General features: G+C 46.8%; 1 protein-coding gene across 1 annotated transcript in view; it reads right to left on the bottom strand.

Annotated features, from left to right (window-relative positions):
• LOC138565982 (transmembrane protein 272-like) overlaps positions 1-19,397 on the bottom strand; it is a 2,717,663-nt gene that overhangs the window by 646,900 nt on the left and 2,051,366 nt on the right. The window contains exon 6 of the mRNA XM_069643065.1: positions 5,038-5,166. Coding sequence (XP_069499166.1) covers positions 5,038-5,166 — 129 coding nt within the window. The remainder of the gene's footprint in view (positions 1-5,037; positions 5,167-19,397) is intronic.

Below are 19,397 nucleotides of genomic sequence, written 5' to 3'. Positions count from 1 at the left end.
TGTGTTGCCTTGACTGGGAAACTGGATCCCCCAATGGTGGACATTTTAAAACGTGGTTCAGGGAGACAGTTGGAATTGGCTAATCTGGTAGGTCTATGGGATGTTTTTCTGGTAATCCTGTCCGTTAAGTATGGCGGTGCTTTATTATTTAGGCATTTGTGGATACGGGTGGCCACATTGAGACAAATTTTATCAAAGGTTGATAACCATTTGTGTTGTCTCCTGGTGGAGGAAATATGTTCCTTTCTTGTTATATTTAGTGCTGCTCTCAGTGCGTTATTCTGAAGTACCTGTATTTTTTGGATGATGTGTTTGCTCGCACCAATGTACAGGGCGTTACAATAATCCAATTTGGAGAGTATGAGAGCTCTGGAGAGAATTAGACAGCTGTTAGTGGAGAGAAATTGTTTGCCTGGTCTGATTAGTTTGCACGTATATGCAGAAGGAGATGCCAGGGAATTTACTTGTTTTGTCAAATTTAGAGTGACATCTAAGTAGAAGCCTAGGGTCTTCACCTCATTGGCTACTTTGATAGCATTGGCGTCAATGGTGAAGTATGCGTAATCCGGACTTAATTTCGTCAAGTTGGCAGTGGTGCACAGGATGATGAGCTCTGTTTTATCATCGTTCAGGCAGAGTCCATGGGTGGCCATCCATGCCTGAACGATGCCATAAATTCTATTCACCAAAGCCAGGTCCCTAGCATAATCTCCGGTAAGAGGTAGGAGGAGTATTGTCTGCATAATTAATGTAGGCGATACCCAAATGGTCCAGATCGTCAAAGAGGGGCTTGGTGAATACATTATAGAGGGTCGGCGAGACGCAGGATCGATGGGGTACACCGTACACCACAAGTAATGTGGATGGGATGGTTGGACATTTGGACTAGAATCAACTCCACCTCCAGATGCATAACCAACAAGGAATGTGCACTCAAACTCCTCCACCGATGGTACTACCCCCGGAGCGTCTGCACCATTTTCAGAGGGCCCTGGACCCGAACTGTTGGAGGCAGTGTGGCGTCCACGGGACCTTCTTCCATATGTGGTGGGTGCGCCCAAAGGTGCTGGCTTTCTGGGAGGAGGTCCTACAATCTATTGAAGCTATAATCCCTTGTAAATTGACCATGAACCCAGAGGTGATGCTGCTGGGAGCGGCATGGCCGGAGTGCTGCCCAAAAGCGGGCTGCAGCGCCAAACTACTCACTCAGCTACTTTTGGCAGCCAAGATAACTCTGGCCCGCAAATGGAAAACACAGGAAGGCCCGCTCGTGCCCTTATGGTGGATAAAGGTCTGGGAGAAATCCTAGTGGCCAAAAAAAGTCACAGCGGCAAAAGAAGGAGCACTACACCGCTTTACAGATTGCTGGGCCCCGAGCCTGGAATACAATAGCCAGTTCCCAGCACTAACATTCCAACCGCAGCTGGCGAGGCGCTTTTTACAAACATAGAGGCCTTCCCATCCCATTGCCGGCGGGGCTGCTAAGACAAGGAAAATCCCCGGGAACTGAGCTGGCGGGAGGCATAGGAGACAAGGTACAGTCTGACCCAATCAATTTAACATAGCTACCTGTCTTCATATATGGTATTCATGTACCTTGCTGTAACCGGTTATAAATAAAGTTGTAAAAAAAAAAGAAAAAAAAGCATATTTGGATTTGGGTTGGAAAGAGAGAGAGAAAAAAACACAATAAGTAGAATTGAGTATCACTCCGTTCGAAACTTGTTATTGCTTGTATTGCTCATATTGTCCACAAATATCAGCACCAAAACCACATTATATCTTGCACCTTCAATTTACATCAATTATTAATTTTAGTGGAGCTGTGCACTGACACCGCCACGTGTAACAGAGTCACTCAATGCTAGTGTATTTGATCAAAATTACCTTAATGACCATTATATCTAATTTAGACCATGTATTGTGATCCTCATAACCTATAAAATACATTACAAAAGTGTTTCCTATATATATGTTTCAATTCCGATACACTTCACCTAATCCTTCTAGAGTCTCTCATTCTTGAGACAATTATATGCCGTGATCACTAATCCTGATTGGAATTAAAGCAAATGACTTGATATATCCCTAATGGTCATCAATTTGAATTAAGTTTGCCCAATTATCCCTATGATATGAAAAGAATGTAATCCTCACACACAAAGAAGCGCCACTATGCACAGTTGGCACTGAGGTTACCCAGCCTGCTTTCCTAATGGCTGTTGCAAAGCTGGGGAAGCAAAACACTGCCAACTTACATGGCCCATTGGGCATGGGCGATCTGCAAAATGGAAAGGGAAACCACAATTCACTGATTTTGTTTTGGCTGGCTCCTACTTAATGGGCAGCACATCGGTGCCCTATCGCCCATTATGGACGAGCCAGCACCGATAAGAAAAGCAAACACTACTTTGCTGTAGATGGGTACCAAGGTTGGAAATGAAAGTGTGAGAAGTCACCTGTCTAACAGTGGGGGCATCTAGTGTGGTGACTAAGGGGAGCGGATCCCTCTCAAGTTTGTGAATGATGGGCTGGGGATGGTATGGTAGGATCGCCTGGTCACCACCACTTAGACCCTGGCCCAAGGCAGAAGACCATCACATGTGTCAATCTAGGGATACTGCTCCTTTAAGGGAGTCATCACAAGTTGGGCCGTATCCCGGTGGTAAATCTGCCGGAATACTGCTCAACGCAAGTTGCATCAACGCAACTTGGTCCGGTGCTATTAGCGCCAGATCCTGAGTTGTGGGTGGGGTGTGGGGTTGCAGGGGGGGCGTTAAGTTCCCATATCCATTGGGTCCATTGGACCCAATGGGGCATGCTGGGCGCTATTACCGCAGCGCTATTAGTGCTGCGGTAATAGCACCGAAAACGGGCTGGAGGTAAATCTCCATCTTTTCGACAAAACTCGGGATTGGACGGTGCGGTAATGCAGCGGTAACAGCGTTACCGCCTCATTTTTACTGCTCTGCTCAACCTGTGAGGAGGACCCTGGTCTTTATACATTCACAAAGTACAGGAAATCTTAGACCATGCACCTTTAAGAGAGTGGAGCTCCAGAACAATGAAAAACATTGTAAAGAAAATGTCCTGCCTCCCAGGCAGCAGCACTTGTACAGCGAGTCCACACAGAAATCAGATGCACAACCCATTTTCCTACAGCACTTGCATAGCAAGCCAATTTGACACGATGTTGCCATGTTTATTTCCTGGCAGAATGAGCAATGGAGCTCAGGGGGAAAATGGCCCCAAATTAAAAAAATGCTTTTACTTTGCTCACCTGTGTATAACACTGCTGCATAGTTTGACAACATGCTCTCTATTGAAACAAAAAAAGAGCTCCAGACCCAGAAACCCAAATCAAGCACAGGTGGATTAATTAAAAGAAAACTATAACAAGAGTATGCCCATTCACTCCAAAGGTGCAGGGTCACACAGGAAGTCCAACGAAAGAGGATGAGTTACATGGCTATATTAGATCAGACGCTCAATCAGGCTGCATGGGTATTTGAAGGTATCTGCATTCCTGCGACGGAAATGTTTGCATGGGAAATGCACAAACACAAAATGGTCGTACATTTCCCATGCGAACATGCAGGGGTTTCCCCCGCAACATGTTTGCATGGGAAACCGTAGAGTATAGTGAGCGGGATGTTGCGGGGGGCACCCCTGCAGCCCCTGTTTTTATTTTATTTTTCCTTTTCTGTTGGGAGAGCTTGGGGGTGTCCCCCGCTCACTGTAGTGAGCGGGTAGTTGCGGGGGCACCTTCCCCCAGTCCCCCACTGCCTTTTTTCTTTTTTTTTCATACCGACCCCACCAAAACACCTAAACACACCACGAAAAGTTAGAACTTTTGGTAGTTAGAACTTTTCGTGGCGTGTGTTTTCGGTTTTTTGGTGGGGTTGGTAATTTTTATTCAGACCTTTTGTCCTATTCCATTTGAAGTAGGAGCTGTTGAAAAGAGTCTGCAGCAAGATGGAGAGTGAGGCAGGAGTTTAGAGTAAGAGTGAAAAGACTAGGAGGTTACAAATGAGGTGGGAAGAATAGAGAGGAGGAGACTGGAGTAAAAGAACAGGTGGTGTTTGGTTGGAGAAGAGAAAGAAGTTCTACATCAGTTGTGGCTGGTTGGAGACAGAAGGCAGAGAAGGAGGTTAGAGTTGAACATCAGGAGGTGTTTGGAGTGAAGAGGAATGAGAAACTATAGCAGACTACCGAGATGTTATAGTTAGCAATCTCAGGAAGGAATGATAAGGCACATTTGGGCAAGGTATGGGAAGGGTAGAGACATTGACCTCCACCCATTATGAGTCATGTGCTCATAGTGAGTCAAGAATGAGAAAACAACATAGTACCAAGGGGGAGCAGGAAAGGAGCACGAGTAGACGTTGTGGAGAAAGTAGCATTCCCGACCCTAAGAAAAGGCGGTGGCAGCCCTCAATCAAACTCATTTGCGGAAATTGAAAAAAGTCAATCCCAGTTGGTTCCGTCTAAAACGTGAAAAAACACTTCAATGATACCTATAGTTCATGTCAGAGACACAGCTATGAATACAGGGGCTACATGGAGGACCAGAGTAGTTGCATCCAACCATCCACTAGAGAAAAACAGGTGGAGACCCACAGAGAGTACCTCAAGAGGCTGAGTTGTCGGAAGGGTCTGGGAACAATTGTGAATTTGATATGAAAACGACTGCACTATTGGGCATTTTGAACGGGACTTTATGTTTAGAGTTTGATGCAAGTGGGGACCTTTTGAGTCCAATAAAACCTGATTTTGCTTGGGTTTGTGTACAGCCTGTTTGTGGACCCCACTCAGCTGTATACCAGGTGTAAGAGTAGGAGAGAATACAATGTTTAAGTCTTAATCCTTAAGAGGCATTCATCCTTAAAAGGTACTATTCTTGCCCATAAGTCAAGTCATGTGATCATTCATTCAACAACATTCAGCATTCCAAAAAAAAAACTTTTTGAACTGTTATGCAATTAAATCCCTTCAGCAGACACACTGATAGAGGAAGGAAAAGAAGCATAAAGTTACATATTGTGAAGATCAGCAGCATGAAGATAAAGGCATACTGGATGATCAGACTTGAGAATGTCACGATGTACAGGATATTGTTGCATTCATCATAGTAGGAGGTGAAGTGTGGAAAGGTCCAAATGCTGCCTGCAAAAGGAAACAAGAGAAACATAAGATGATGCTCTGGTGAAGTTCTTCCACTGCCCCAGAAGCAGTTTAGCCTTTGCATTGAGTGTTAAAATGTAGTTTACACTCAGTAGTTATCATTTGCTTAGTAATAGTCCATCTTCACAGTCATTATTTAGTACTCAAAAAGTGCTATCATGGAGGACCAGAGTAACTAAGTGTAACTACAAGTAACAGCACTGTATGTATATCGCATTTCAAATATATTTTAGCTGGACACATTCCTCAACAATTACAATACAACCCCTCAACATATCCTTTCCCTCCCAAGGATGATAAACTATCCAAGGTTTAGAACGGCTCCCCACCCCAGTTTTCACAGAAGATTTCCTGAGCAGGGAGCTTCCCCTTGGTGCCTAGGTACCCGCTTTTGAGGCACATAAAGTGTTTCACCAATGGAGAAAGAGGTTTGCTAATGGTCATGACTCTGATAGGACTATAATGTCAGTTCTCTCTGCCCCTCATTCTAGGAAATGCAGGTTGAAGGTGGCAATTGTCAAGAAGGAATTTAAGCATTAGGGTGAAAGGTTTCTGATCTTTCTAGAACTGAGTAGACGTTCACTAGGTAGATGGTGTGATCGGTTGGAGGGCAGTGGGGAGATAGCGCAGAAGGACATCAGGCCTCAATATCATGCCCTGCCAGACTGACGGTGGTACATTAGGGGAAATCCTACCAGATCATAGTGCTGTAATCTACAAAATATAGCTTGGGGACGGGTTCGGGGATGTGTAGGGGATGCAGGGGGTTCAGGTACTTGACTGGGATGTTGCTCACCACAGCCTTTGGTCCAGAGAAATTAGACGGCTTTATATATTGTGGTTGTTTGTTTATTTCATGTCATGTTGGTATTTGGGCCAATAACTTAACTGGATGCCTTCTTTTTCTCCCCTCATTGTGATGCCTTTCATTAGTGGAGGGCGGTATGGTGACAGAGTGATCTGATCTGTGTGTATTTTTGTTAAGGCTTGATGGTTAAACCTTAAACATGTGTTTACCATTGTGGGATGGCTCGATGGATATGTGGGTATTAAACATTTTTTAATTTTCTCCACGATATCTCCTTTGTTGCTTTCCATAAACAGTTTTTGACAAGATCGGTTTTGTGAAGGAACCGATTTCAACGAACAAAGCTCAGAGGCTGCGAATCAACCATTGTTTCAAAACGGAGATTAAAGGGGGGGCGTGGCCTCCATGCGAAGCCCACACCTTGCATTAAAACAAGTAATGTTCCCGCTGCCCTGAGAACGTGAATCGATGGTTCCTGCAAGTGGAACACCTGGGGTACCTGGGGCGCAAATCTAAGCTTATAACGCGAGCCAGGACCTTGGAACGGAACAGATAAAGTTTGGCAACGCCGGCGCTCGTAGCTTTCAAGATGGCGACCGGGCCGGAGAAGCGACACTGCAACACCACACTGTTGGGCTTTGACAGAGACCGAGCGTAGTGGTGCTCAGACGGAGGGTCTCTGCCGGCTGGGCGCTCCCGATCTCACCAGCCCTTCATTGAGGACCCCGGTTGATGCTTTTGAAGCTCCAGGCCCTGCAGGGCGGGTGGCGCCCTCCGCTCCGGCCCGCGGAGCTCCAGTTCGGGAGGGGACGCAGACCGGGAAGCACTTGGCCCCCGTCAGAGGGGTCCGCCGAGTGGGGAGGGAGAAATGACCCACTCTGGGTCGGACCTCGCAGCTGATGAGTGCTCGGCCCGCCCGGGCGGAGGGGGAGTACAAGATACACTTCCAGCCGCATCCCCCCGCGTGTCTACAGCAGCCCGGGGCTCAAGAGGGCACAACGCCACATACTGCTGGCGGTTGGGCGCTCCCCGCACCACCAGCCCTCCTCTGCGGACCCCGCTCGGGGCCTGTGAAGCTCCTGGCTACACTGAGCGGGAAGCGCCCTCTGCTCCGGCCCACGGATCCTTGGACTCAGGAGGAGGGGCGGACCTGGGTGCGCCCGCGTATGGTGAGTGCTCGGCTGCCTCCAGCATTCCAGTCAGCCCAGAGGGGGAGTGCAAAATATACTCCAACAGCACCACCAAACGTCTCTACAATGGCCCGGGTCTCGCCAGGACGCGATGCCACAATACCGAAGAGCAGCTGTGCCCCCCCACTCCTCTACAGTCCCCCGAAGCGGCTTGGAGTCCCCTGAGGCTCCTGAAGCTACATCTGAATTCGGGGGCACCCCGGCCCATGTCAGCCCCCTTGGGGGGGCCCGCGCCTCTCCAGCAGCCTGGGGCTCGCAAGGGCACAACACCACCACACCTTGGAGCAGCTGCCCCCCCCCCACACCTACAGGCCCCCGGAGTGGCCCGAAGACCCCAGAAGCCACATCTACATCCTGGGGTGCCCCGGCCCATAACAACCCCCTTCGTGCAATCCACCGCCACTATGCTTGGAATTTTCTTGGCACCCTCCCCATCCAAGGAGAAATAGCCAACTGGATCATCAAGAGGTGAACTGCTAGAATCCCCTATTGCTTGAATCTCGCACCTGGAAGCCTTACGGCGTATAGATTAGCGGTAGGTGGGAGGCCTAGCCACTTCTCCACGAACACGCTTCAGTGGTGAGGGTGACTGAGTCTGATCCGCTCTCCCTTTTGGGTTAGCATCCCTCCTGGGTCGCACCTGCCCACTCCTTTGCTCCTCTCCTCCACACCTAGCACCGAGGAGCCAGGGACAGCTTCTCAATCTCACTGCCTTGAGTGCCCTCAATCCACGGAAATGCCTACCCCCACAAGCACTAATCAAGGAACCAGGACTCGCACTCCAACAACTTGTTCTCTCGGGCCTCAGTCAAAAGCCTTCCCCACTCCACACCCCTGAGAGACCCCCGGTCTGCTTATCCCCCCACCCCCAAATCTGGTGCAATGGCAAAGCAACCAAAAGCTGGGGAGAATCCGGATATCGCCTCCATGTTTACGTCAACTGACAAAGGAAAGAGACACAACCCCCCCCAAGCTTACTCCACAGAAAACCCGTGAAGATAGAGAAGCCCTTACCACCAAAGAGGACATTCAGCCCTTTATGGCCGACATCAAGTCTGAATTTAGATCCTGCATGACGGATCTTACCACCAAGCTAGAGCGCACCGATCAAAGAGTGACTGAGATGTAACAAAGACTGGTAGAGATTGACGACTGCTCCCAGGACCATACAACCACTTTAGGGGAAATCCAGCGTTCATTCAGGACCTTGCAAGACAAATGTGAAATCCTCAAGTTTAAACAAGAAGATCTGGAAAATCGGGCTCGGTGCAACAATCTCCGAATTCGAGGGATTCCAGCCTCCGTTCAGGACAAGAACCTGGCGGAATATGTGGGGGACTTTTTTCAATCCCTGCTCCCGCAACTGGACAAACCTCAACTCCTTCTGGATCAAACCTATAGGTTGCGCCCACCTCGAGGAGTGGACTCAGACCTCCCTCCTGATGTCATAAACAGAGTGCATTTTTTCACCACAAAGGAGGCAATTTCAGCAATCAGCCGGTCACAAGACGAGCTCTCTTTCCAGGCCTCACCCCTCCAGATCTACCAGGACCTCTCCCTTCTCACCCTCCAGAAGAGAAAATCTCTCCGTCCTCTGACTCTCTTTCTTCAGGAGCATCAAATTCGCTACCGATGGATATTCCCAACCGCCCTACAGATCTCATATAATGGCACTCTACGCAGAATTAGCCACCTGGAGGACGCCAATAAAATCTTGCACCCTTCCTCGCCTGAAGAAGCCACATCGCCAAGATCAGCCGACACTATGGACCCAGGGACTGTTACCCTCCCGAAGTCTAGGCGAGCCTCCTGGTCGAAGGTGCTACGGAGTAGCAGGAGACGGTAGCTGGGGACGGGACCATAACCAGCGGAGCCTTGACTTGCGCTCTCACTAACTTCTGGGCGTCACCTCAGAGGAACTTTAGCAACCTAGACCCAGTTTACGAACAAATTTGACCAAAGCTGCGGGCCCCACCCATGGCCCATGCCCTTTCCAAGGTACCTACGAGTCCTTGGAATCCCACATAACTCTTACCTATACGCTTGGCCCTGTTGGCCAGGGGAATGGCGAACCCATAACATCGGCACCCCTACTAGTTAAAGTTACGGCCCCCCGTTGGGGGCGCGTGTTAAAATCCCAAGTGCAAGCGAAACGCATTAAAAGCTTATCCTCGAGATGGCGGTTAACCCACACCCTCCTGACCTCTCCTTCCCAGATGTGGTAGCGGAGATAGACCCGGCTCAGGAGCATCAAACCCTGAAATTCCTCACCCTCAACGTTAATGGACTAAATTCCCCTGCTAAGCGAAAATCGATTCTATAAAAGCTTCAGGACGAGGAAGCAGCGGTGGCTCTAATTCAGGAGACCCACCTAATTACGGCGGACTTTGGGCGGTTTCACTCCAGACTTTACCCTCTTCAGCTTTGTACCTCAGGGGGCTCTAAAAAAGGAGGCATAGCAATTCTCTTTAGGAAAGGCATAAACCCCCAGGTTCTGGAAACAAAAAGATGCCCGGAAGGCCGATTTGTGGCAGTCAAATGTAACCCTGGTCATTGGACCCCTGTGTTACTGGGGGTAGCCCCCACTAACGGAAGCTGACCTAGCCTGCTCTTAGGTCATCACCTTTCGGCCGTCCCTCACTCTCCTCTAATATTGAACCCCCTCCCTAAGGCATCCCGGGTGTCTCTAACTCTAGTCGTTGGACCCCTGTGCTACTGGGGGTCGCCCCCACTATCTGAAGCTGACCATGCCTATTTCTAAGAGAAGTATACACCTTTGCCTCGGTATATGCCCCAAATTCAGGGCAAGCAGCGTTCTACGACATTCTGGGGTCCTCCCTCTCTCGCTTTATGGAAGGCAGAGTCATAATTGGGGGAGATTTTAATGGAGTTCCAGACCCCACATCAGATAAATCTCACCCCCCCACCCCTGGAAACTTTACTCAGGCGCTCAGCCTCCTACGCCTGTTCAGATCTCTGGAAGTGGTGGACTCGTGGCGGGTGTTCCACCCTTCCGAGAAGGCCTACTCTTTCTACTCCTACGTCCACCGAAACTTTTCAAGGATCGACCTCCTCCTGACATCCTCCCAGCTGCTTACCTATTGGCTCGCGGATTCTGTCTGACCACTCCCCAGTAATCATGGAGATCCGCACATATGTGCCTAAGCCTAACTCCCCGCCCAGATGGACGCTATACGACCCTATTCTTAATGACATGCCGCTAAGGGACAAGATCGCGATAGCGATTAAAAACTTTCTCAGAGAAAACCCAGTCGAAGACACCTCCCCCACAAACACTTGGGAGGCCCTGAAAGCGGTGATCAGGGGAGAGCTAATCGCACAGGGGGTGACAATTGACTGTAACAGATGACAGGCTCGCCAGGTCCTTGAGGAAGAACTCAAGACAGTGGAGGAAACTCACAAGAGAAAAGGCTGGTCCCCCAAGACTCAGCGAGCGATCCGTACCGCCAGGAAAAAGCTAGAGGCTCACTACGCCGAACACACCGCACAGCTTATGCTTAAAGCCAAACAGTTCTATTATGTGAAGAACAACAAGGCGAACTAGCTGCTCGTAGCTAAACTGGCTAAGGCAAAACATAGTAACACCATCATCGGCCTCCGAGATCCACAGGGGGTGATCCAATAGGCGGAACAGAAAAAACAACAGCTAGCGGCAGACCACCTGGCCCAGGTCATGACTGCGCCCCCGCGAGACCAGAATAAACAAAAAGAATACCTGCGGGAAGCAGCCCCCCCCGACTACACAATGTAACTAGGGAGAGCCTGGAGGCCCCAATCTCAGGTGAGGAGGTCGAGGAGGCCATCAAGTCCCTCAAATCCCGGGCCCCTCGCCCCAAAGGATTTTCTGCTAGGTTCTATAAAATCTTCAAACCTCAGCTGGCCCCCCCCCCTGGTGGTGCACTTTAACTCCTTTGGGGAGACAGAGTCGGTGATCCCGCTCAATGCAGGAATCCACCACCATCCTTCTACCCAAACCAGGGAAGGACCCGAGAGACCCAGCCTCCTACAGGCCAATAGCTCTGCTCAACATTGACGCCAACCTATACTCCAAGATTCTCGCTAACCGCCTAGCACGCATCCTACCCGACATAATCCACTCGGACCAGACATGCTTTATTCTGAACAGAGCAGCAGGCGATAACATCCGCAGAGCCCTGAACTTGGTTGACCTGGCCGCTCGGAGATCCCAGGGGCTGGTGTTGATGGCCCTAGACGCCACCAAGACGTTTGACAAAGTAGACTGGTCTTTTATGAGCTTGACCCTGGAGGCCTTTGGATTTGGCCCAAACGATGCTCCTCAGGATCAATGGCGCACTCTCTGCCCCGATCTTCCTAACCTGCGGAACCATGCAAGGCTGCCCGCTATCCCCACTGCTCTTCGCACTTATTATGGAACCTTTCACTCAAAAGATTAGACTGAATAGCGGCATCAAGGGCTCCCAGGTTGGCCCATCCCAGCACAAGATCATCCTACACGTTGCTCATGGTCTCGGAGGCCCGCTCTTCTTTACAGCACGCCCTATCTGAAATAACCAGCTATGGGGAGGTCACTGGCTTCTCCATCAACTTCAGCAAATCGGTGGCCCTGGGCGTAGGTCTCTCTCCAGAGGAACGAGAAGCACTGATCCTGATGTGTACAATTCCATGGAAGAAGAAAGCCATTCCCTATCTAGGGGTCCAGGTTCCCGCAAACCGGTAAGACACATATCAGGTCAACTTCCCCCGGCTCTTCAAGGAATTGGAGGGCGATTTGAAATGCTGGGCAACTCAGGAAGTCTCATCGATGTGACCAATAACAGCCTGCAAGATGAACTTGCTCCCAAGGTTCCTGTACACCTGCTCGTCCCTTCCAGTGGGAATCCCAGCACCCGCTCTTCGCGACCTGCAGAGAAGAATGCTTGGGTTTATCTGGAGGGGTAAGAAGGCCATAATCCCTCAGAAGTCAATGCTAGGCGATGCAAGCTTAGGTGGACTGGGGGTCCCTGACCTGCAAGCATACAGGGTGGCAGCGCAACTGGCGCACATTCGCGCGTGGCAAATAACCACCGTCTGCCCCATATTGGTGGAACTAGAACAATCGCGGCTTCCGCTCCCCCTGCGGTTTCTCGCACACATCCCGCCCGCTCTCAGAGAACGGTGGCAGGGACTCCTCTTGGCGACCAAGCACACTATGAACTCCTGGGACTGGGCGCTGAAACATAAGGGAATCCCGAGAGGACTGAGCCTCCTATCTCCGATCTTTCACAACCCAACCTTCTCGCCCGTTGCAAACCCCCATAACTTCCAGAACTGGATAGCGGGAGGCCTCGAAACTTTGGACCAGCTATTCGAGGGAGACCGACCCTGCACCTTTGAACAATGTAAGGAAAGGTTTCGACTCCAAGAAAGAGACAGATTCACATACATTCAACTACTCCACTGGTGATCCCACCCTCAAAATCTTCCAGCAGCTACACGCCCTCTCACTGCCCTCAAACTAACCCTCAAAGACCTCCCAGTCCGAGGAAAGATTTCCACCCTATACAGGTGATTCCTGGGGGACTTCCTGGCTTCAAAAACCTGCTGTAGGACTCAATGGCAGTCTGACTTGGGACACCCGGTTGAGGACCACACCTGGGTGGACATCTGGTCTCAAACACACATGCCATCTGCCTGTGTCACCAACAATGAATGCATGTACAAAATGTTGCTGTGGTGGTACTACTCCCCTCTCAGGCTCCACCACATGAACCATTCCCTCGACTATTCCTGCTGGAGAGGGTGTGGCCAGCCGGGCTCTTTCTTCCACATGTGGTGGGTATGCCCGAAGATTCAACCATTTTGGAAACTATGTCTAGCCACCATCGAACAAATCACTCAAACGACTCTCCCCATCGAACCTGAGCTCCGGAAACAGAGCTAAACTACTAACCCAATGCCTTCTGGCGGGAAAAATAGTGATTGCCCACTTTTGGAAAGACTCGGATGGCCCTGCTATATCCCAATGATGGGGGAAGATATGGGACATACTAATTGCGGAGAAGGTCACAGCGGCAAGAGCCGGAATTCTCCATCGTTTCTAGAACATTTGGGCCCCCGTCTTGGAGTATGACCAAAGATTTCCCGCATTGACCTACAAGCCCACCAATATCCGGTGGGCCCTGAGAGACCAAGACGCCTCCTGAAAGGGGGAAAAACACAAGGAGGAAGCGCTCCCAGACTAATGGCTATGGAGGAGGCAATTGGGGGATTGGAGGGGTTTTCATGGTTCTGTTTTTGTATATCTTGTTTTCGCTGTACTGTTGTCACCCTGCCTTGGTTTAAAATAAATATATTTTTAAAAAATAAACATATTTAACAAATGATCAAGAATCTAAACTGTTTGCTAGATATTTATGACTCACCAAAATCCCATAACAAGGCCCTATTCTTTGGAAATGTTCATATTCAAATTTGTGAATAGTACAATAGTATATCTTTGCCTCAAGTCCTGAAACTTTTTTTTACAGGAAAATGAGATGTCAAAGCCCTTGGAAAAAAGCCAAAAAAGACAGCCTATCTGATGTAAATAACTTTCATTGGCTATGATAATATTTTGTATTTTTCGTTTTCCGTTACATCCAGCTGATGTACAACAGGTGATGTGCATGCAATAATGAGTTTGCCATACACAGCTGGCTGGAAACAGCATCAAAGGCTTACTCTGGACACCTATTTCAATTAACATGAAAGTGTCTTTTTGATAATCGTATATTGCACTACCGACAATTGGATGAAATGTAACCTTTGGTAAATGAAACACTTCAACAATAACACTCTAATTATATGACCAACATTTGCTGAATAAACTGCTGACAGTGACCCATAGACACCCACTGTTGAAATGCAGGCTTAAATACAACAGACATTTTCTAGTAGCGCTCATCTTCTTAAAGGTACTGTCACATGGATAGCATTGCAATGATTTGTTAGGTCACGGTAATTCCAAATATGTGCAGCAGCTGTGAAGACTGTGATGCCAATCTAGATAGCTAATATTGGTCTCCTGAGGAAACGAGACACCTTCGGGTCCAGTTCAATGGGGTGTATGTGCATTTCTTTTTATAAAGCAAATAGGCCATGTGGTAAAATACACAATCTAGGAAAAGGTACCTTCTAAAATCAGAATGTTCATAGACTTGCCCTTCACATGCCGATATTAAGGGCTTTACTGTTTGGTTGTATAAAACCAAACCAGAAATCTTTGTGTCTAGAGTTTCGATGTATGCAATATAACGTGGTCTTTAACATACTATAACCTTTGCCATTTTAACAGTCTCTTGACGCGTACTTCTGAAGGAGATCACGGAGGGGAGAGGGGGTTTAGTGGAAGAAGAGCTGCAGAACCTAAGCAGCAGATGGGCTCAAAGATTCTGCTGCCGCCTCCCCTGCCCCCCACTAAGGATTGAAGAAAATATATGAGGCATGTACTAAGCAACCTATAAGAAACACCATCTGTACTCCCGATGTTCAGTCTTTGAGATTCACCACCTCAAACATCCGTTTTTAGCAAGGGTTTTATTGAGTAACACATTTAACATTGTGGCAAAACTAACATTGTGGCTTCTGTGAAGTTCACAAACAGAAAGGAAATAGTGTTGTTCACCATGAAAAAGAATCTGGCTCAGTTAAAAGAAATCCAATTAAAAATAAAAATGTAACTTGGAATGTTAAAAGTATGTCTGGGCCTATTAGGTCAAAAGATGTTATCCCCTTTGGTCAAATTTAATCCAGATGTTGTCTGTTACAGGAAACACACCTAAATTATGCTGAAAATGTTCAATTAGCTATCTTGGATTAAACAAGCAACTGGTTCCTCTGCTCAGCAACAAAAAATGTTGTGGTTATTTTATTATCTAAGAAACATTTTCTTTTACTCAATAACCAAAAATTGTGTGCTTATTTTATTATATAAGAATCTTCCGGTTCAGGTTAGTGTGCAAAACAATGATTCTCATGGTTGTTGGGCTTTTGTCTTATTATACCTTTATGAAAAAAATATTATATTTATGGCCCCAAAGTACCTCACCCAAATTATTAGAAGGACCTAGAGTTATTTCTTCTAAGCCACCAACTGGACAATTAGATAATTTGTGAGGATTGTAACCAAATAGTTGATTTAATCTTGAATGATAAATCGAATGCTAAATGTTTGAATTCCAATTTGCATAAATAATTGTTGAAATATATTGCCTACTGGACATATTACATCCTTTTATTCCTGTTGCTAGTGAATTTTCTTCTTTCCCTTCTCATAAATCCTTTTCAAGAATTGATTAAAATTTCTCAAATTATTTCTGGTCATAATTCTATTTGTACTATCTTTGATGCTGACTTCGATGTTTCTATGAAATCGCATAGGATATGATAAGTCATTTATAACGTGTCTGTACACAAGTGTTTATAGGCGCTTATTCAATAAAATGTTAATGTTCATAATGAATTCTTTAAAAATAACATGTATGAAGATATCTTGGTTGCTATAACATGGGACGCCTTTAAAGCTACTGTGCATGGTCATGTTATACAATAATCTGCGAATAAACAAACAGCTTTAATAATATTGCCAATAACGTATTCTCTGAAATTAAATCACTAGAAACGTGATTTTATTTGTTTAACTGTCTGATAATTCTATTAAAAAGGTAATTAGTAAATGCAGTGAATATAATAGATATGTTACTTGTAGATCAACTCATTTTGCTGAAACGCAGATCAAAATTGTATGGTGGATCAAATAAAGCAGATAAACGTTTGGCTGCATTCCTTAAAAATAAATTTGTCTCAAATAAAATTAATTCTAAACCTAAAACAATGAAGACATTAAAAACAATGTAAATTGTATCTGCCCTTTTGAGACTTACTTTTCAGTTCTATGAATCTTTATGTACTGCAGAGATTTGTTTGCCTGCTATTCACCTGTTATTCCGATTACCAAATATCTTTCTAATACCATTCAACAAAATATCGTTTCTGTATAGCTGGATAATGATTTTTCATGACAAGAAGTTAAACAAAGCATTCTTGATCTGAAAAGAGTTAGAGCCCCGCTGTTGAAGGCTTCTCTATTGATTGGTATGTTTGTTTTGTGGTTCTTATGGCACCTTTACATTTAGACATTCTACTGTTACTTTTTCTATTGCTCTTATTTTTTTTATTTGTGGAACTTAGAAAAACTACCATCACATTCTAAATTATCAACCAATATCACCAATGAATTCTAAACGTAAAAAATATTTGCTAAAGTGCTATCTAATAGACTTGATTGGGTGATGTCATCTTTAATACACTCTGATCAATCAGGCTTTATTAAAGACTGGCTTACAGCTTCTAATACTCGCCTGCTTTGTCATATCATTGCCATTTGCAGAGACTCCAAACACCCTGTAGCTCTCATCTCCCCGGATGCTGAGAAAACATTTGATCGGGTCTCATGGCACTTTATTTTTCAAGAGCTTAATTGGCATGGGATGAGGTACCCTGCAAGGATGTGCTTTATCACTTCTTTTTATGTTATCCTTAGAACCTCTCCTCCAAAATATATATGTTAATGCGGATATTCAGGGATTTAATTATTTTCTCTAGCATACAATAAGGACCATAATCCATGGACCTTCATGAATATCCGTGGTCTCGGCAGTCCCCTTTCCAACGCATGCATCATTGAAAGACCTGGATGGCACATGCACACCATCGCACAGGACAGCCCTGCCACCGTTTTTACTTTCATGTTTGTAACACTCCCTCATTGCCTGCTTTCGAACAGTCAGACATCCATCCACAAATCACTTTCAAAAACTCTACATATAACCCTATTAACATATTAAACTTCCACACACTAACTGCAACTTCACAATGTTCTACAAATCGGTTGCATCTGCATTTCACTTACTTATCCAAACAAATTGTACACTGTGCTGCTATAAATGCACATATGCATTCTGCAGTAACGGAAGTGCATGAGATGAAGGGGGAGTAAAGATGGGCAAGTGCTGATGGGAGCCCAGGACAGAAGTGCCCAGGGATGCCAAGGTGGAAGGCCACTGGCTAACTGCTGGGGAGGAGGAGTCCCAAGGATGGAGTGCACGGCCGCCTGGCGATAAACCCGCAAGGGCAATGCTGAAGGGGAGAGGTACTGGTGTCGACTACATATAGGGCATTTGACCTGTGAGGTTTATGAGGGACTAGGCCCCCAGTGTCAATGGCAGTGCAATGAGTTAGCAGGGAAGGGAAAAAGGAAAAGAAAAGACAGGTTTTCACAAGTTTCCGAATCTTAAGGAATTCCGTCTGTTCCAAAGAGAGGCACCAGCCGAAGAGAGATCCCTGCCTCCCACTCTCTGTTTGGTGAAGCGTTTGTCAAGCAGCGAATTGGAGTTAGAGGCGAGGAGGGCTCTAGCAGAGGGGTATTTATGGAGAGAAAGTTGGTGATAGCGTGGTACTAAGCCCCAGAAAGCCATGTCGATGATACAGAGGATCTTGATTTTCATCCTTCAGTCACCAGGAGCCAATGTAGAGATTTTAGGGCTACAGAGACACAGTCCTTGGGCTTGAGTCCAAGGATAAGTCTTCCAGCCCAATTCTGGATTAGCTGAAGATGGCGTAAAGAACAAAGGGGGATGATGATAAAAAGTCTATTACAGTAGTCCAGCATAGACCAGACCAGGGCTCTAGAGATGTTGTGCTTCTGGGAGAAGGTGAGGAAAGGTAGAATGCCTAAACGGAGGTGAAGCTGAAACTGGGTCACAAAGTTCAAAATGTAAGGAGTGAAGGAGAGAGAGGAGTCAAAGATAACCCCAAGGTTTGCGGCCTCACACGAGGGTGATGGTGGAGGGCCCAAGGAGGGCGGCCAGACGGTAGGAGGGAAACAGGGCACAGGCGTCCCGATAAGAAGGATCTCCATTTTACTGTCATTGAGACAGAGATTGTTAGCCGCACACAATGCCTGAATGGCTGGTAGACAATCAGGGATAAAATACGGGGTGGAAAAATTAGTAGAGGGAAGTTTCAAGGAAAGCTTTGAGTCATCAGCATAACACTGGAAATGAGGAGAGAAGAAGGAGATCAGGTGAGCCAGAGTGACGAGATACATTTTGAAGAGCCAAAGCTATGGGATACAACCCTAGAGGACGCTGTAGGTAGACAGCGAGGTGGTGACGGAGAAATGGCCCAGTTGCAGCTGGGTATGGCGGTTATTGAGGGAAACAAGTCAGCCAGTCAAGTGCCCAGTCCGTGATGCCGAAGGTATCATGTAGCCGTTTAATGAGGACAGAATGGTTGACCGTGTCAAAGGTGGAGCAAAGATCGAGAGGCACTTGTTAGGCAGAAACCTGTGCAGTTCCCTTAGGGACCACTGCAAAAGGCTTAAGACTATAGGTGTTGGCAGTAAACCCAATTGGTAGCAGTCTGTACCACCCAAATTTACCTGGTAGCTGTGGCTGAGCAGCCAGACTTCTCTCAAGAAGAGTTAGACAGTATATAGAGTATACAAGATAGGTACCAATATACAGTAGCACAAGCAAACACTGACCAGAGCTTTGGTATCAAGTATATAATTATTTATTTAAACACACACTTACAAACATTCTAGCACTATTATTATAAGTAAGTTCAAAAACACAATCACTATTATCATATGTACACCCCTTATTCCTTATTAGACAAGTCTTAGTTAACAACACTTATTTCCAGACAGAGGTGAGCGCTTAACTAAAGATGGCACTCCAATAAGTTTAAGAAAAAGGGAGGGAAAAGGCAGAAATTAGGAACAGCACACAACACAATCCTTCAGATGCACTTAGCAAGGCAGGAAAGTCAAAGTCTACTTATGAGCAAAAAGTTCAGAGGCCAGGCTCCCTCTTGGAGAGAGTAGAACACCAATGTGCCCAAGATCACACAGTTTAAAAGGCTTGGAGAGTCTTGCAGAGAGTTCAGAAAGGAATCAGTTCAGTTTAGAAAAGTTCAGTTAGCCAGCCTAGGGCCAACCCAAGTGGTAAATTGAGGCTTTAAGAGTCACCCCAACCAGACCGTTGCGAGGGAGGCCAGGCGGACATAGTACCTTTAAAGTGGAGAAGATGCTCCAGCGGGGACAGTTGTTCCTGGCAGCGGGTGCAAGTCGCGGCGTTGTCCAGAGGAAGAGATGATCTCGACGTGGAGGAAGGCTGAAGGTCGTTGCACTG

This window comes from Ambystoma mexicanum, chromosome 2p (assembly GCF_040938575.1).
Source record: "Ambystoma mexicanum isolate Mex_15411 chromosome 2p, UKY_AmexF1_1, whole genome shotgun sequence".
NCBI classification, from domain to species: Eukaryota; Metazoa; Chordata; class Amphibia; order Caudata; family Ambystomatidae; genus Ambystoma; species Ambystoma mexicanum.
Note: the sequence above shows the minus strand (reverse complement) of the source record. Positions and strands in the feature narration are given on the sequence as shown.